The following is a 15,683-nucleotide window of genomic DNA, read 5'->3' as shown; positions in this document are numbered from 1 at the left end:
TGGAGAAGCAAATGGGCCTTATTTCAAGTGCTACACTGGAAGTGAGGGCTAGTATAGCACTTATAACTCCCATAAGAGACCTAACACTATGAACCTAGCTGATAAATCAAATACAATTAATATAATCATCAGCACATGGCAGATTCATCTATTATAACTCTTATCTTGACAGCATTAACTGACATAATTAATTCAAACAATCCTATTGCGCTTAATTCACTAAAAACAATCACTGATACTCATCAAATCACAATGAATGGAATAAATATTGATTAAACTTGAGTAAGGGTATCAAAATCATATTCACATTTATGTTCTATGACATTTTTACCTGATCTGATTATAATCATAGATGGCACGTTGATTAAATTGTTACAATTGATGTATAAGTTTGTACATTTTTACAGATGTTACAAATATTACAGATGTTACAAAGTTTAAAAGGATTGCTTCCACAATAGATGTTGGAATCAGACTCTGAAAAACCTTGCCAGACTATACCACTGCCCAGAATCCATAAGAGATTAAAAAGAGGGTCCTGTGGGGGTCAGTTAGGTGGTGCAGTGGATAGAGCACCAGCCCTGAAGTCAGGACCTGAGTTCAAATTTGGTCTCAGACACTTAACACTTCCTAGCTGTGTGATCCTGGGCAAGTCACTTAACCCTAATTGCTTCAGAAAAAAAAAAAAAGTCTTGTGAAATCTTATAATTGGAACCAAAGAATCACTTTCATAAGCACAAAAATGAGCCTGACGTGGGTAGATGCAGGTTTGCCTTAATTGGGATTTTGATGGACCGACTTCTCAGTTTGAGTCAACAGAATAACACGAGAGCCAAGAAAGCTGCTAAATCCAAAACAGTGTTAGGAGAGCCTATAGTCTATTCTAGCGTGGGGATGGGCCTGTTTTTTTTCTGCTTTAGTGTGATCACATCCAAAGTATTGTTTTCATTTCTAGACATCTCATCACATAAAGGACATTGATTAGATGGGCCATGTCTGGAAAAGTTCCTTGAAAAGAATGACCTCGAGAACATTTTATTATGTATAGAGGAATTGCACATGTTTAACATATATTGGATCACTTGCCAATTGGAGGAGGGGAAAATTAGAACACAGGGTTTTGTAAGGGTGAGTGACAAAAATCATCCATGTATATATTTTGAAAATAAAAAGCTGTAATTTAAAAAAAAAAAAACATTTCCTATAGGAACTTTTTGAGAGAAATTGGGTTTTTAGCCCAGAAAAGACAGGAAGGGACATGAAATCTATTTTCAAACATTTGAAAAGCCATCATGTGGAAGAAAAAAACAGATGTGTTCTTCTTTCAAACATTTGAAAAGCTATCATGTGGAAGAAAAAATAGATGTGTTCTACCAGCACCACAGCAGGTAGAAGTGGAATGGATGAATTCCCTGTCTAGACCAAATCTTTTTAGATAACTTACCCCCCCCCCCCAAACACTTTTTTTTGAGGCAAACGGAGTTGTTACTTGCCCAGACTCACACAGCTAGTAAGTGTCTAAGATCAAATTTGAATTCAGGTTCTCCTGACCTGGCACTGTGCCACTTTGTTGCCCCAACAGTTCCCCCTTTCTCCTTCTTATCAGAATGGTTTTCCTTTACATCTTCAAAATGTCCTTCTTGAGAGTTTCCCATTTCTATGGAGGCTGACTGCCCACAACATCCCACCTATCCTTCCCCTTTGGAAATCTACTTTTGCAAAATCTGGAATGTAGGGTGGACACATCCAGCTTCATTCTCCTCTATTATTAATTCTAAGATGGACGATCCATTCCCCTACATCATTTCTGTTCCACTTTCTGGTTCAAGTCTTCCTTTAGAGGGGGAAACAGCTACAAAATCACCGTTGTCATTTGTTTCTTCCATTTTTTGAAAGATGAAATTACAATTAAGGCTAGTCAAGGAATTGTTACTTGCTGCTGGTTTTGGCAGAGATGGCTGCCAGCAGGTCTGGCTAATTGAACACAACGTTCTCACGCTTCTGCTCAGATGGCTTATATATAGATGGCCTCAGATGACAATGCCACTTCTGTCCCTTCGTCCTTCAGTCCCAAATGATCTACACCACGCTTTTCTCCTCTCTTTCTGAATTTCTCCACATTAACATATCTTCTGAGACCAAAGGGGGTTTGGATAAATACAGCCCTTGTAAACACATATAAAGTGTTTGGCTGATGCAATCCTGACGTGGTCTTCAGAACAATATGGTTATTCCGAAATCATCTTTATTATTAGTCTTTATTCAGCTAACTATATGCTGAAGGAATGGTCTTTTGATACCTGAAACTAGGTTAGCATTCAAAAAGCTGTAATCAATTGATGGGGCAGCAAGGTGGAACAGTGGATAGAGCACCAGTCTTGACTTAGGAATACTCATCTTTCTGAATTAAATCTGACCTCATACCCTTATGAACTGCATTAGCTATGTGACCCTGGACAAGTCACTTAACTCTTTGCCTCAGTTTCTTCATCTGTAAAAATGAACTGGAAAAGAAAATGGAAAACTACTCTAGTATTTTTTTCCAAGAAAACCTCAAATAAGGTCATGAAGACTTGATGTGACTGAAACATATTACAGAAATAGTCATTTTAAGTGAGCCTATCTCTCTTTCTCTGCCCTAGCAGCAGTGAAAGGAGGACAGCATATTTTAAGCTTCTGGGTGGGGAGAGAGGCTTTGGCACTTAATCTCCCCACTCCGGACCCATGAACAGAACATAGGTCCTCTTTCTTTCTCCTGGGTCTCAGTAAAAGACTAAGCTCTGATTTTATGAGTTTCAGAAGGGAAGGAGACTCAACCACTAGAGGTCTGGGAGCTGGAGTCCATGGTAGTTTGCATAGTTGGCCAGCGTAGCCCCAAGGGGCAAGTGGGACCCAGTTGGGTAGTGGATTTACCCAGAAACTAGGATATCAATTCTTATAAGCAAGAGAGGTGATTCTGTGCATTGGCTACGCTACATTTGGAAGTGAATTTGCCAACTGCCTTATAGCAACTGTCTGAGGTGGTATAAGGAGATTGGATCCCTAGTATTTGCAAGAATGGTTTGTATTTCTTGTTAAATCTTCTCTATAAATATCCCTTGGTAAAATCTAATTGGTGTTAATTGATTAAATGATATTGCTGTTCTAATCACTGTTGCATAACCTTGAAGAGAATGCCCTGGAATGGAGTCTCAAACCAAGAGCATTAGAGAAGAATCCCATAATCCCTCAGGGATGCCCTTTGAACCCTAAGGGGAAAATGTAGCAAACCTCGGCATAAGGGTTGCATCTGTTCAAGCAGAAGTTGGGATAAGGTCCCCTAGACTTCAAGTGGACAAAATCCCCACACCTTCCTGTTGTGACAGATCACAGAGCTGACAAACACGCAGACATCTTTGCAGGAAATCCCCAACTTTCACTATTTCCGCTTTGCCTTCTGAGCCTTACTGAGATAATCTCTCACCTGGAGGCTCTTGCTTAGAAAGCAGACAGCCTCTCAGTCCTCAGAGGGAGGAGCCTGGCATTTATCTGCTGTTGTCAATTGTTTTTCAGTTGTTTCCTACTCTTTGTGACCCCATTTGGGGTTTTCTTGGCAGAGATTCTAGAGTAATTTGCCATTGCCTTCTCGGCTCATTTTCCAGATGAGGAAACCAAGGCAAAGAGGGGTAAGTGATTTGCCCAGAGTGACAGCTAGTAAATGTCTGAGGGCACGTTTGAACTCAGGTCTTCCTGACTCCAGATTTGGTGATCTGTCCACTGCACCACCTACTGGCCACTTATTACTTATTTGCAAGTGTCCTTTGGTCCATTTTATTTTTCCCCTCTGCACCATCTTTGTTCACTCTCCAGTTTCCCAAGAGAAGTCAGGGTTCTTCATCTCTAAGATGAAAGAAGCCCGATCTAGCCTAAAATTCTACGACCCTACGAATCATCAATAACAGAACATTTAAGAAATATTTGTGAAGTGTCTCTTAGGTAGGAAGTCCCAGGCTAATGATGAATTTTTATGTAAAGGTTTAAGGGTCATAAAGCATATTCTTCACAACAATGATAGGAAGTAGTTATTATAGGAATCTTTGCCCCCTCTTCTACAGCTGAACAAAGTGAGCCTCAGATGGGAAGTGATTTGCCCAAGATCACACAGCTCACATCAGACCCAGAATTTGAATGTGGCTCTTTCCTGCCCACATGGAGCTCTGTCTGCTCATCACATGATTTCCAGCTCTGTCATATACAAAGAAAGGGTGACACATGGAAGTCATAATCTAGATGGCAAACCAAAGCACAGGCCTTCACAGTGCTTCAAAGATCTTTGATTTCTCCTTCTGCTGATGTAGAAGGCAATCCTTCTTGACCTTGGTGGTCTTCAAGAACTGCCATGGACAAAAGAGAGTCCAAAGACAGCCTGGTAGTGAGACTCTCTGCATTCAGTTAGTCTGATCCAGAGGCAACAGGCATATAGTCCATCGCCAGTTATAAACATTTTTATATTTAATGTAGCTAAAATTTTGTCTTGATAGATATCTCCTCATTAACACAGATCCCTTCCCTTCTGTTAACTAATGTTACTGAAGAGTCGTAATGGCTGAAAAATCCATCACCTTGTGGCAGATCTGATAAGGAGATTTTTATATCTCGATGAAAAAACCACAGGCTCATAGATTCAAAGTTAGAAGGGATCTCAAAGCCCATAAAGATGAAGATCGCCCAAATTAAAAACATCAAAGATAAATTCCGAATAATTAAGAAATGTGTAAATAGTAAACTTAATGTAGCCTGCTGGGGACTTTTTTAGACTTGTTCTCATTTGTCCTCATAACTTGTGATATATTTAGCACTATTCTTTATAATTCTTAAGAAAAAAAAAAAAAGACATGTCCTAGTAGGGAGAGGGAGGAAGTGGATTAGAAAAGTAGAGAGATCTTGAATAACTAGCCAAAACTCAATTTGGTGGTTAGTGATGGGAAAGAAAACAATCTCTGAAAAAAAAAAAAGAAAAAAGAAATGTCCTAGTAGGGAGAGGGGGGAGGGGGATTAGAAAAGTAGAGAGATCTTGAATAACTAGTCAAAACTCAATTTGGTGGTTAATCATGGGAAAGAAAACAATCTCTGAATCTCTATGTTTTATTGATTGTCGTGCACACACACCTCACACCTATACCAGGCAATTGTCACCAAAAGATTAGGCATTTTGCTTTATAATTTTAAAAATGGAAACTCAGAACCCAGAGTATTGATAGGAGATATTATCAGTTATTTTATGATTTTATAAAAGTTCAGCTTTGTGATTTTTTCCAGTTTGAGCCTATAGATTAAAGAAGGCATTTTCTCTGCTTGTGAGCTTAGGGGATTCTTATTTTCTAAGGACAGTTGAAGCAGAGCTGTGGATGTGCCATATTCTGTGGTCAAATTGTAAACTGGAGAGAAATTAACCGTAAGCAGAATTCATGCTTTTAAATGCAGAATCTAATTCATTTATTTGATTGGTTTTAACAAATGCCAAATGTACAGAGAAATGAGGCTCTGGATTCTTGCTAAGTATAATAAGTTCTCCATAAATATAAACAGTGCCATCTATCACTACATTTTTTTTCTTTACAATAAAGAATTGGGCTCATTTACTATAGAGCTAGCAGATATGCAGATGATTGATAAAGAGAACTCAGTAGACCTGTCTCCACATTTAGTCCACCAACTCTTCCTCTCAGTTTTGAAAAGAGAACCTTCCCCCATCTCTGCAAAGAGAAGTCTGCCAAATAGTCTCTTCCTCTTGTCTCCTTCCCTTTCCTCTCCTCTTCTATTCCATCTTCTCTCTCTGCCTGTTTCTCTCTCTTTCTCCTCTCCATTTGCTATTCAAAGTCTTTCTCTGAGTATTTGTAGAAATTAAGTTACAAAATTGTTATAGAAGAAACAAAATAGGAAAACCAAGTCAAGAGGCTTTAAGTCTAGTTGTCTGAAAGAAAAATGCTACTTAAACAGTAAATATTTAAAGAACAACCACAAAACCACATCAAGCACATGTGGATTTCAATGCTGTCTGAGGAATCATTCTCAAATATCTATCTGATGATTACAGCGTGCCCAAAGTGGAATTAGTTGCCTCATAAAGTCATCAGCTCTCCATCATTGCAAGTCTCAGGTGAAGGCAAAGTTATCATTTGTCAGCAATGTCATGGGGCAATTCTTGGTCAGAGACAGACTGGACTAGAGAGCTTCTGAAATCCCCTTCTGCTCCCAGATTCTGTGGGAATCCCACCCAAGTCAGTGTTGTGGGCAGCACCAGCGGCTGTTATTACCACAGAGCCACCTGATGGTCTTCATCAGGAAATCGGTGCAATACTAATATTAAAAAAGAAACGAAGGAAAGCAATATTTTATTCATAATTTACAAAAATCTATATCTTAGAACTGTTCAGTTCTGCACACATATATTGTATCTAGGAAATACTGTGATATATTTAACATGGATAGGACTGCCTGCCATCTGGGGGAGGGGGTGGAGGGAGGGAGGGGAAAAGTCGGAAAGGAAGTGAGTGCAAGGGATAATGCTGTAAAAAATTACCCTGGCATATGTTCTGTCAAGAAAAAGTTATAATTATTAAAAAAAAAACAATTCAGTCAAAAAAAATCTCTATCTTAAATCCTATTATATAGGAGCTGGTTTTAAAAATACACAATTTATGCCCCTAACACTCCATGAAAAAAAAAAAAAAAACCTAAGAATTTTCCTCATGCACACACAGAGAGATATCACACTACAGCATAAAGGGGGTTATTTTGACAGGTGAGTGTAAAGGTTAACATTATTTGCACAAAGTGGAAATGGCTCCATTTGGAGCCCAAACAAGAAATATCTACACATGGAAAGCAAAGGGGATCTATCCATAGATTGATTGGAAACGTGTCAAACTTACAAAGTTTACGCAAGTTCATTCTCTGAGGACTAAAGCTGCAGGACAGTCTCATCTTATTATTTCTTGAACATTGAATCTTTGTTCCTCAAAGCAGTCAGGAAAAGGACGGGGACAGGGAGAAAAGGTCCTGGAAATAACTTTCAAGGCCAATTCATTTCAAATTCTCACAGCAAGCAATGAAATGACTCAAAAGATTGATTCTATGTTCTATGGCTTCTACAGAAATGTCAGTGAGGGGATGAAAAAGAAGATTATGAAATCTTGGTGGGTGGGGGGAGGGGTAAGTTATAAATTGGCTAACATTCTAGAGATGCAACATTTCCCAAAGGAAGGAAAAAAACCCTATTTCTAGGAGTCCACTCGAAGGCTGAAGCTGCAAAGCCCCAGAGCCCGCAGCCTCCTCGCCTGATCCGCTACCCTGCAGCAATGGGCGGCTGCCGAGGGGCCCTAAGTGGCCATCTGGAAGTGTTCGGGCTGGTAGGCGAAAAGTCTTTGCGCGGAGTGCTCGGCGTCCCCCGGCAGCTTGGGCCCGACCAGCGCGGGGTAGCTGTCCGGGCTGAAGTGCTCGCAGTGCAGGCTGAGCCAGTCCCTCTCGGTGCTGTACCTCTCCGCTTCGGCCAGGATCCGCGTCAGGGCCATGATGTAGCTGAGGGCCATCTGCAGCGTCTCGTACTTGGACAGCTTTTTATCCTGGCCCCACTGGGGGACCACTTTTCTCAGGCGATCGAAAGCCGTGTTGAGCCCCTGCATCCGGCGCCTTTCCCTGGCGTTGGCCGCCAGCCGCCTGCGGGCGGCGTTCTCCATCCTCTCCGAGCCGCACTTGCCCACGCACTCCATGCCACCTTTGCACGGGGCCTCGGCTTCCAGCCCGGGGTCCAGGGAATGGGATTTGCAGGATTTCATGCTTTAGGAAGTAGAGTCAGGGCAGCCCCACCCACCCCCGAGTTCGGGCCGGCAAACGAGAGAGAGGAGGGAAGGGAGCGCTCTCTCAAAGGATGAAACTGGTTCGGGTTTTTTACCTGTCCTTCAGGTGGCCCCACTTGAGCAATGAAGAAGGGAACAGGAGAAAGGCGGTTCATTGGCGGGAGAGGAATCTGCTGTCTTAAGGCCGAGATCCAAGGTTCTGATCAACTGGATCCCTAGCTTGATGCTTCTTCATTTGCCTAAACTGAAGGGCAATGGACATGCCGAGGGGAGCTCCTTCTTCCCAAAGTCAAGTTCGAACAGCAAAGGCTTGTTCTCCTCCGCAGTACTTTCGGGCATGAAATAAATGTAGTTTGGGTGATTAGAGGTCCTTTGGGGTCCTCAAGGAGAGCGGCACTTTGCAGGAAAATGTATTCTTTCATGAGAGAGAGAGAGAGAGAGAGAGAGAGAGAGAGAGAGAGAGAGAGAGAGAGAGAGAGAGAGCTTCTTCCTTAGTAGCAAACACCAGTATCTTTGAGAAAGGAGGAGGAGAATTTATAGCCGAGGGTTGGAGGGCTGAACAGGTGGTAGCAGGTGGGCTGGCGTCCCCCTGCCTCTATCTCAGCACCTTCCTACCCTGGGAACTGCAGGGAGAGAGGGGGAAAATCCTGGTAAAATCCTGACATTACTGCTTTCATCTGGTGAAGTCTCTCCAAAGCCATGTCCGGCCAGCCCTAACAACACACCATCTGGAGCAGCCTCGCTGTCCCCAAAAGAATCACAACAATCGGGGGGAGAACAAAAACGACCTTTCCCCTTGGATAATCATTTTCTATATCAGTCATCGTCGTTGGTAGCCGGAATCAAGCAAAATTATTATTATTTTCTCGTTATTTAAAAATCATCTGCTTCGATGATGATTTGGGGGTGATGTGTTTAGGCAGCATTTTTAAAACATGAAAATTTGGCTTTAAGAGAATAAGAAACTTGATCCAAATGATGCTATATTGAATCCTTTGAGTTTATGAGCAAATGGGAACAAATGAATATAATTCCAGCATTTGTGTTGTCAGAATATTGGTACCCATTTTTCTACCAGAAAGATGGAGAACGTTCCCAAATATAGAGCATACATAGGATACATTTCATTTAATCTTTAATAGATTGCGTTGAGCCCTAGGCAAATGAATTCAACATTTGTCCTCCATTTCTTATTATGCAGATTCATGACTAATATGTGTTATACATATGTGAACTTTGAGTTATGAAGAGCACATTTAAATGTGGGATTTTGAAATCTATGTAAACTAATCATAATGCTTTGCCCAAATGTGTATCATCCCAATTTACAAGTAGTTTATATTCTAAGAAGTTTTAAATGAGTTCTTTAGAGCTACAAGAAAGATTCCTTTTTCCCTTAGGAGACTAATAATTAGTAATCCATCTGGAAGGGAGACATGTCAAAACTACCTGCATGTTTCGCATGTTTTGATCATACTCCTTAAATGGTCAATATTTAATTTGCTAGTTAAAGAATAAGAGCATGAGATTGCTAGAGGGGAAACAATTAAATTTCGTATTTCATCTCCCCTCAGCTTGTTTCTGATTCCTGATGTAATGGAAGGATCTAAAAAAAGGAGGCACCTCTCAATAAAGGGGGTGAAAAGAGAGGGAGGGAGAGAATTAGGGACTCAACATTTTAAAACCCAAATGTTAAAAATTGTTTTATATACAATAGGGAAAAAATGAGTGAAGAAACTGTGAAAAGAGAAGAAACTGGCCAGAACACTCATCTGGGTTCTTTGGGGAGAAAAATTGAATTCTTCTTTTTTCTTCCTTTTGAAATCTAGATTATGTCAGCGTGGACTTCAGATTTGCCATTAAATTAAATTATCGATGAGCACTCATACATTGGGAGCCTTTTCTTGAGGACTTGGACCCCTCCCCCCTCCATTGTTTTCCCTGTGATTTTGGAGTCCCTGCCTCCCCAGGGACAGTTGATTAATCCCTGGTTGAGGCCCTGACAATGAAGTGGAGTTGAATAATAGGAAGACAAGAGGATGCAATTGGACATTAATGGACTCTGGTCTAACAGATGTTAAATGAAGGCTGGCCCCTCCTCCCATTGCCTTGGCCACTATGATGGGAGCATGGTGGTCCTGCTATAATGGAAGCATGCTAGTACTTTGTTACCAAATTATGCTCTATACAGTTCAGATTTTTTGTGGAACCCTGGACAGACATTCTTATTGTTCCTCATATTCCTTCATTTCCTTCCTTTCTCATAGGAACTTTGTCCTATCTTTGTCTCTCTCCTCTCTGTATCTCTTTGTCTGTCTCTATGTATCTCTTTCTTCTATGTCTGTCTCTGTTTCTCTGTCTCTGTCTCTGAATGCCTCTCTGACTCTGGCTTTTTGTCTCTCTCTGTGTGTCTCTCTATCTCTTTCTCTCTGTGTGTCTCTTTGTTTCTCTGTCTCTTTCTCTTTCTCTCTTTCTCAGTCTCTGTTTCTCTCTGTCTTTCTGTCTTTTTCTCTCTCTGTCTTTCTGTCTTACTCTTTGTCTCTCTTTCTTTCTATCTGTTTGTCTGTCTCTGTCCCTGTCTCTCTCTGTCTCTATCTCTCTGAGGCCCTCTCTCTCTGTGTCTCTCCATCTTTCTCTTTCTGTCTCTGTCTCTCTGTCTCTCTGCCTCTGTCTGTCTCTGTCTCTGTCTCTCTGTCTCTGCCTCTCTGTCTCTCTCTCTCTCTCTGTCTCTCTCTCTCCCTCCTTCCCTCCCTCTCATTCTGGGATGCCCCAAGAGCATCACTTAGTACGACACAACTTTGTTCGGAATTTTTTGTCTAAAGCATCCCATCCCCTTCACATCCAGGTTATCAGATGTCTTTCTTAGGAATATCTCCCATTGGATTAGAAGATTGTTTAGAAGGTTGTTAGAAGGGCGTTTGCTTGGGATTCACACAAGGAAAAGCATAATCCTGAACATGACTGTTCATCAAGGTTCCTGACATTTTTAGTGTCACAAACTCCCTGGACACTCTGGTAAAGCCTAGGGATCCTTTTCAGAATCATGTTGTCAAATGTATAAAAGAAAATGCATATGATTACAAAATAAACCCATCATGTTGACATATAGTTATAAAAAAAAAAAGGTTATCTTCTCAAGCCATCAAGTAAGAGTCCCTGCCATTCAGGGCAGAGATTCTGGTTCACAAAGACCTTGTGGGTTTAAACAGTGGTGTCCAATTCAACTAGAAGTGGATCCCTGCTGACCAATTACTTACCTAGAAAACCTCAAAGTAATATTCTCTGGGTTGTATTGTATTTGCATTTATTCAGTTAAACATTTCCCAAAGACATTTCTTTGTGGTCCAGGTTTCTCTAGCGAACTTGTGAGTTTGACCCATCTGGGCTTAGATGAGGCATATTAGTGCTGGGAGGAGCCTTACAGGGGATCCCAACTGAACTCCTGCATTTTGTGGCAGAGACAGCACGGAGCCTACAGGGAGAAATGGTCTCGAAGACATTTGATCCACTACAGGTAACGGAATTCATAATGCTCAAAAGTCATAGCACAAGCTGGACGGGCAGCCAGCCCAGGAGTCGGGGCTTCTGGCTGAGATCAGGGCTTCTGGTCTGATCGCTGATGTGGGCAATGAAGGAAGAACAAGATCCCAGAGGATCAGCTTCTCTTGGGGTTTATTGAGTTCTCCAGCACCGGAGCCCCATCCACACAGATAGAAACTCCCCAAAGTAAGTTTATCGGACCTTATATTGTCAAACCAAAAAAGGAGGAAAAAACAAGAGGAGTTTGGGAAGGGATGTTGCAGGAGCTCTCTGATGATATCAAGGAACATTTGATGTCCCCTTAACATCGATCAGGATGTTCTTTTGGAGGGATCACTGGGGTGGGGAGTATGACAAGGAGGTCCTTTAAACATGAACTAATGCTGAACACAAGATGGAGGGAGTTGTGCTGTTTGTGATCCACACTGGATATAGAATGAAAGGGCCCAGGTTCTAATCCTGCCCCTTATTCTGACCTATATGATCTTGGGCAAGACATACAATATCGCAAAATTCCAGTGTCTATAAAATGAAGGGACTAGAAGGTCATGTCAAATTCTTGAAGACTTCATTTTTGGGGGTTTTGTTTGTTTGTTTGTTTGCTGTTTTATTTTGGTTTTGTTTTGCAAAGATCCTGGATTGACTCATTTCCTTCTTCAACTCATTTTACAGGTGAGGAAACTGAGGCAAACAGAGGTAAGTGACTCACCCAGGGTCTACAGCTAGTAAATGTCTGTTTGATTCCAAGCCAGGGCTCTGTCCACTGTACCACCTAGCTGCCCAGTGAGTGGGCATAGAACAGTAACTTGTTAGTGCAGAGCAGTTTTTGAAACAAATTCAAGCAGTGCATTTGGTCAGCTGCAGTGTAACAGAATTCATAATGCTCACATTTGTTTTTACTGAAATTCATAATTAAAGAAAATTTGTTGTAATATAATATTCTTTAATTGTTGAATTTGCATTGCTCCACATGTGAAGTAATTTGATTTTTACCTTTACGTATAGGATTCCATGATATCTATGTAATGTTTACTGTTTTGAGACTTTTTTGGCATGGAAATACAATTCAATTCAATAAATGTTTACTACGTGTCTATTATATGTGAGGCCCAATTCTAAACTGGGAGAGTAAGTACCTCAAGGAGCTCACAATCAAAGGGAGAGGAAGAGAATATACAAACAAATATAGCCAAAGCAAGCTATGTATGGGAAAAACAAGAAATAATTAAAGAGAGAAAGCATTACAATTAAGAAGGGTTGAGGAAGGCTTCCTTTAGAAGATGGGGTTTTAGTTGGGATTTAAAGGAAGCCAGGGAGTTCAGTAGTCAGAGTGGAGAAGAGAGAGCCTTCCAGGGGGTGGGGGCCAGCCTCAGCCAAGAGACAGAAGGTCTTCTTCATGCTGGGAGGCCAGTGTTCCTGAATCAAAGAGTTCAGGGAGGGAGGAAGGTATCAAAACTTGGAAAAGCAGAAGGAGCCAGGTTATGGAGAGTTTAAATGCCAAATGGAGCCATTTGTATCTGCTCCTGGGGGCAATAAGGAACTAGGAGATACCATGATCAGCCCTCTACTTGAGAAAAATCACTTTATGGCTGACAGGAAGATGGTTTGGAGTAGGGAGAAACTTGAGGCAGGACCCCCAGGAATCTATTGCATTAATCCACGTGTGAGGTGATAAAGGTCTGTCCCAGAGTTGTGGCAAGTATCAAATGAGAGAAAAGGGATGTTGGAGAGATGCTGCAAAGGTGAACTCGGCAGACCTGGGCACCATGTTGGATAAGGGTAATGAGAAAGAATCCAGGATGGGTCCAAGGGATTGGGAGGATGGTGGTAGGCTCTATATTAATAGGGGAGGTAGGAAAGGAGGAAGGTTAGGGAGGGAAGATAAATTCTGTTTTGCATGCATTGTCTACTGGACATCCATTCTGAGATGTTTAATTGGAAGGTAGCAGAGACATTGGGGCAGGAAAGGTAGAAATGAGAAACAGCAGCATAGAGATGATAATTAAGTTCATGACAGTTGATGAGATCATCAAGAGAAATAGCATAGAGGGAGAAGAGAAGGTCCAAGACAGAATCCTGAGGAACTCCTAAACCGAGAGGGAATAATCTATAGGAAGATCCCCTAGAGAAGGAGCTTGCAAATAGATAGGAGGAGAATCAGGAGAGAGTAGCCTCCCCCAAACTTACAGAGAAAAAAGTGTTGGGAACTAGGAAGTGATCAGTTGTGTCAAGAGCTGTGAAGTCAAGGGGAACGAGAATTGAAAAAAAATGACCATTGGATTTGGCAAACAGAGATGACTGGTAATGCTGGGCAAAGGAGTTGATGGGTGGGATCCAGGAAAATGTTCCCAGAAAGATGTATGTTCAAAATGGATTCCAGCAAAATGTAGTGGGGCAGCCTATCCCCAGAAAGCTGAGCAGTTTTGACTGACTGATGGGCAATTAAGTGACCACCAGAAGAAAGAAAGAGGGGGCGTCCTTAGGATCTAGCATGAATAGTGGTTGACATTTATATACCTCTCTAAGGTTTGTAAAGTGCTTTATCTCATTTGAGTCTTATAACAACCCAATAAAATGGGTAACACAAGCAGTGTAGCACCCATTTAACAGATGGAGCCTATCTGTGGCTTTGCCAAGAGGGGAGCAAGGTCTCAGAAGTCTACAGGATTTGAAGTAGCTCTCTTGCTAAGAGGGGCAGCTTACGCAGGGTCCAGTCTGACCCTAACCTAGAGGCTAGAGGGGTTTGTGGGAAAAGGAAAGAGAAAGAGGTGTTAACACAAACAAAAGATGTAAGTGTGGAGGCCGGGAGAGCAGAGCAGCATCCAGCCAGGTCAAAGCAAGGCAATGATAACCTAGGAAATCTAAAGAAAGATGGCCACTTACACCTCCTTTCCCCTTCCTCTCACGGAATAGCCCTGGGGATTATTTACTTCCCTTGACTTCCTGTTTTTTCTGTCTATCTTTAGGTTGTTTGAAAAGGCCAGCTGGGGAATTCAGTTCCCTCCTTCCCTTAAATATTCACTTTCATTTCTGAATTTTGAACTTGGGAAAAGAATGGGAGCCAATGCAATGCGAAGGAAAGAAAGAATCCCCCTTTTTGGAGAGAGATCTTGTATCTAGTTGAACGAGGCTGGGAGGCTTTGGAGCAAGAGAGAAAAGGGTGGATCTTCCCATGAGTTTTGGGGGTTGGTTTTTTGGGGGGGTTGGTTTTTGGTTGAGGCAATCAGTGTTAAGTGATTTGTTCGGGTCACACAGCTAGTAAATGTCTAAAACCAGATTTGAACTCAGATCTTTGTTACTCCAGAGTCAATGCACAAAAAAGTTGCTCCAGAGAGAGAGACAGAGAGAGAGAGAGAAGCAGGGAGAAGAGAGAGGAGAGGAGAGAGATGGGGAAGAAGAGAGGTGAGAGAGGGGGAGAGAGCAGGAGGAGAGATAGACAGAGACAGAGAGACAGAGAAAGGGAGGGAAGGAAGGAGGAGGGAGAGAGAAAGAGAGAGGGAGAGATCTTTTTCTGAGAGACAGAAATGCAAGCTGACTGAGGGGTCTAGGCTCTTAGGACAAAGTATGGAGAATGGCCGTAGACTTTGCATTCTGGGGAAAAAAACTCTAAGACCAAGATACTACTGAAAAAATGGGAACTGGGACAACCAAGGAGTCCTCAATCGAGGAAGCGGGACAACAAAATTAGGGGCCGGTCAGAGCCCTAAGTGTTCTAGAGGAAACAGCCCCATAACCCCCATGCCATGAAGAGCAACCCGGGAACAGAAGGGGCAACATCCCCTAGACTAGAAGGACTTCCCCAGGGTCCTTGTGGCAAGAACAGCCTCTATTTTAGAGATGTCGCATCCTCCCTCATGCTCCCTTTCTCTTCCTTTAGAGCCTGGATTTCTCTTATTCTATAATAGAGCCTTGAAACCAAAGGCCACACTTCCCAGGGGAAGCCCAGCAGACCCTGCGCCATCACCTGGACTCCATTAACTATCTTCCTGCCTTTGAGGAACAAGCCTTAAAGAACCCCAAGTGCAAAGACAATTTTGGCTTTTCTCATGCTGGCAATCGGACTTTTCTAAGGCCATCTCTGAGAGCCAGGTGATGCTAGAACTCACCATGTTTGGATTCTCCTTGTGAGGTTTCTTAAGCACTCACTGGGCTCATTCCCTTAGGTCCCCAGAGGGGCCTCAGGAACACCAGCGCCCCTTGACTTTGTGATCCTTTGGGCCAGGCAGGTTCTGAGGCTGGTTCCCCTGTGTCCTTAGAATCACTTAGTCAGTCAGTAAATATTTATTAAGGGCCTACTATGTGGCA

At 42.1% G+C, this 15,683-nt stretch overlaps 1 protein-coding gene across 1 annotated transcript; it reads right to left on the bottom strand.

Moving 5' to 3' along the window:
* Nucleotides 1-7,361: 7,361 nt before the first annotated feature.
* ATOH7 (atonal bHLH transcription factor 7) lies at nt 7,362-8,151 on the bottom strand. The gene has a single exon (XM_003755024.2). The coding sequence runs from the start codon at nt 7,815-7,817 to the stop codon at nt 7,362-7,364; it is 456 nt and encodes a 151-aa protein (XP_003755072.1). The 5' UTR covers nt 7,818-8,151.
* Between the last annotated feature and the right edge of the window lie 7,532 nt (nt 8,152-15,683).

The sequence above is a fragment of the Sarcophilus harrisii genome, chromosome 2 (genome assembly GCF_902635505.1).
Source record: "Sarcophilus harrisii chromosome 2, mSarHar1.11, whole genome shotgun sequence".
Lineage (NCBI taxonomy): Eukaryota > Metazoa > Chordata > Mammalia > Dasyuromorphia > Dasyuridae > Sarcophilus > Sarcophilus harrisii.
Note: the sequence above shows the minus strand (reverse complement) of the source record. Positions and strands in the feature narration are given on the sequence as shown.

Bases quoted from the DNA above. Each gene is read 5' to 3' on its own strand.
- ATOH7 (XM_003755024.2), bottom strand. From the start codon at position 7,817: ATGAAATCCTGCAAATCCCATTCCCTGGACCCCGGGCTGGAAGCCGAG.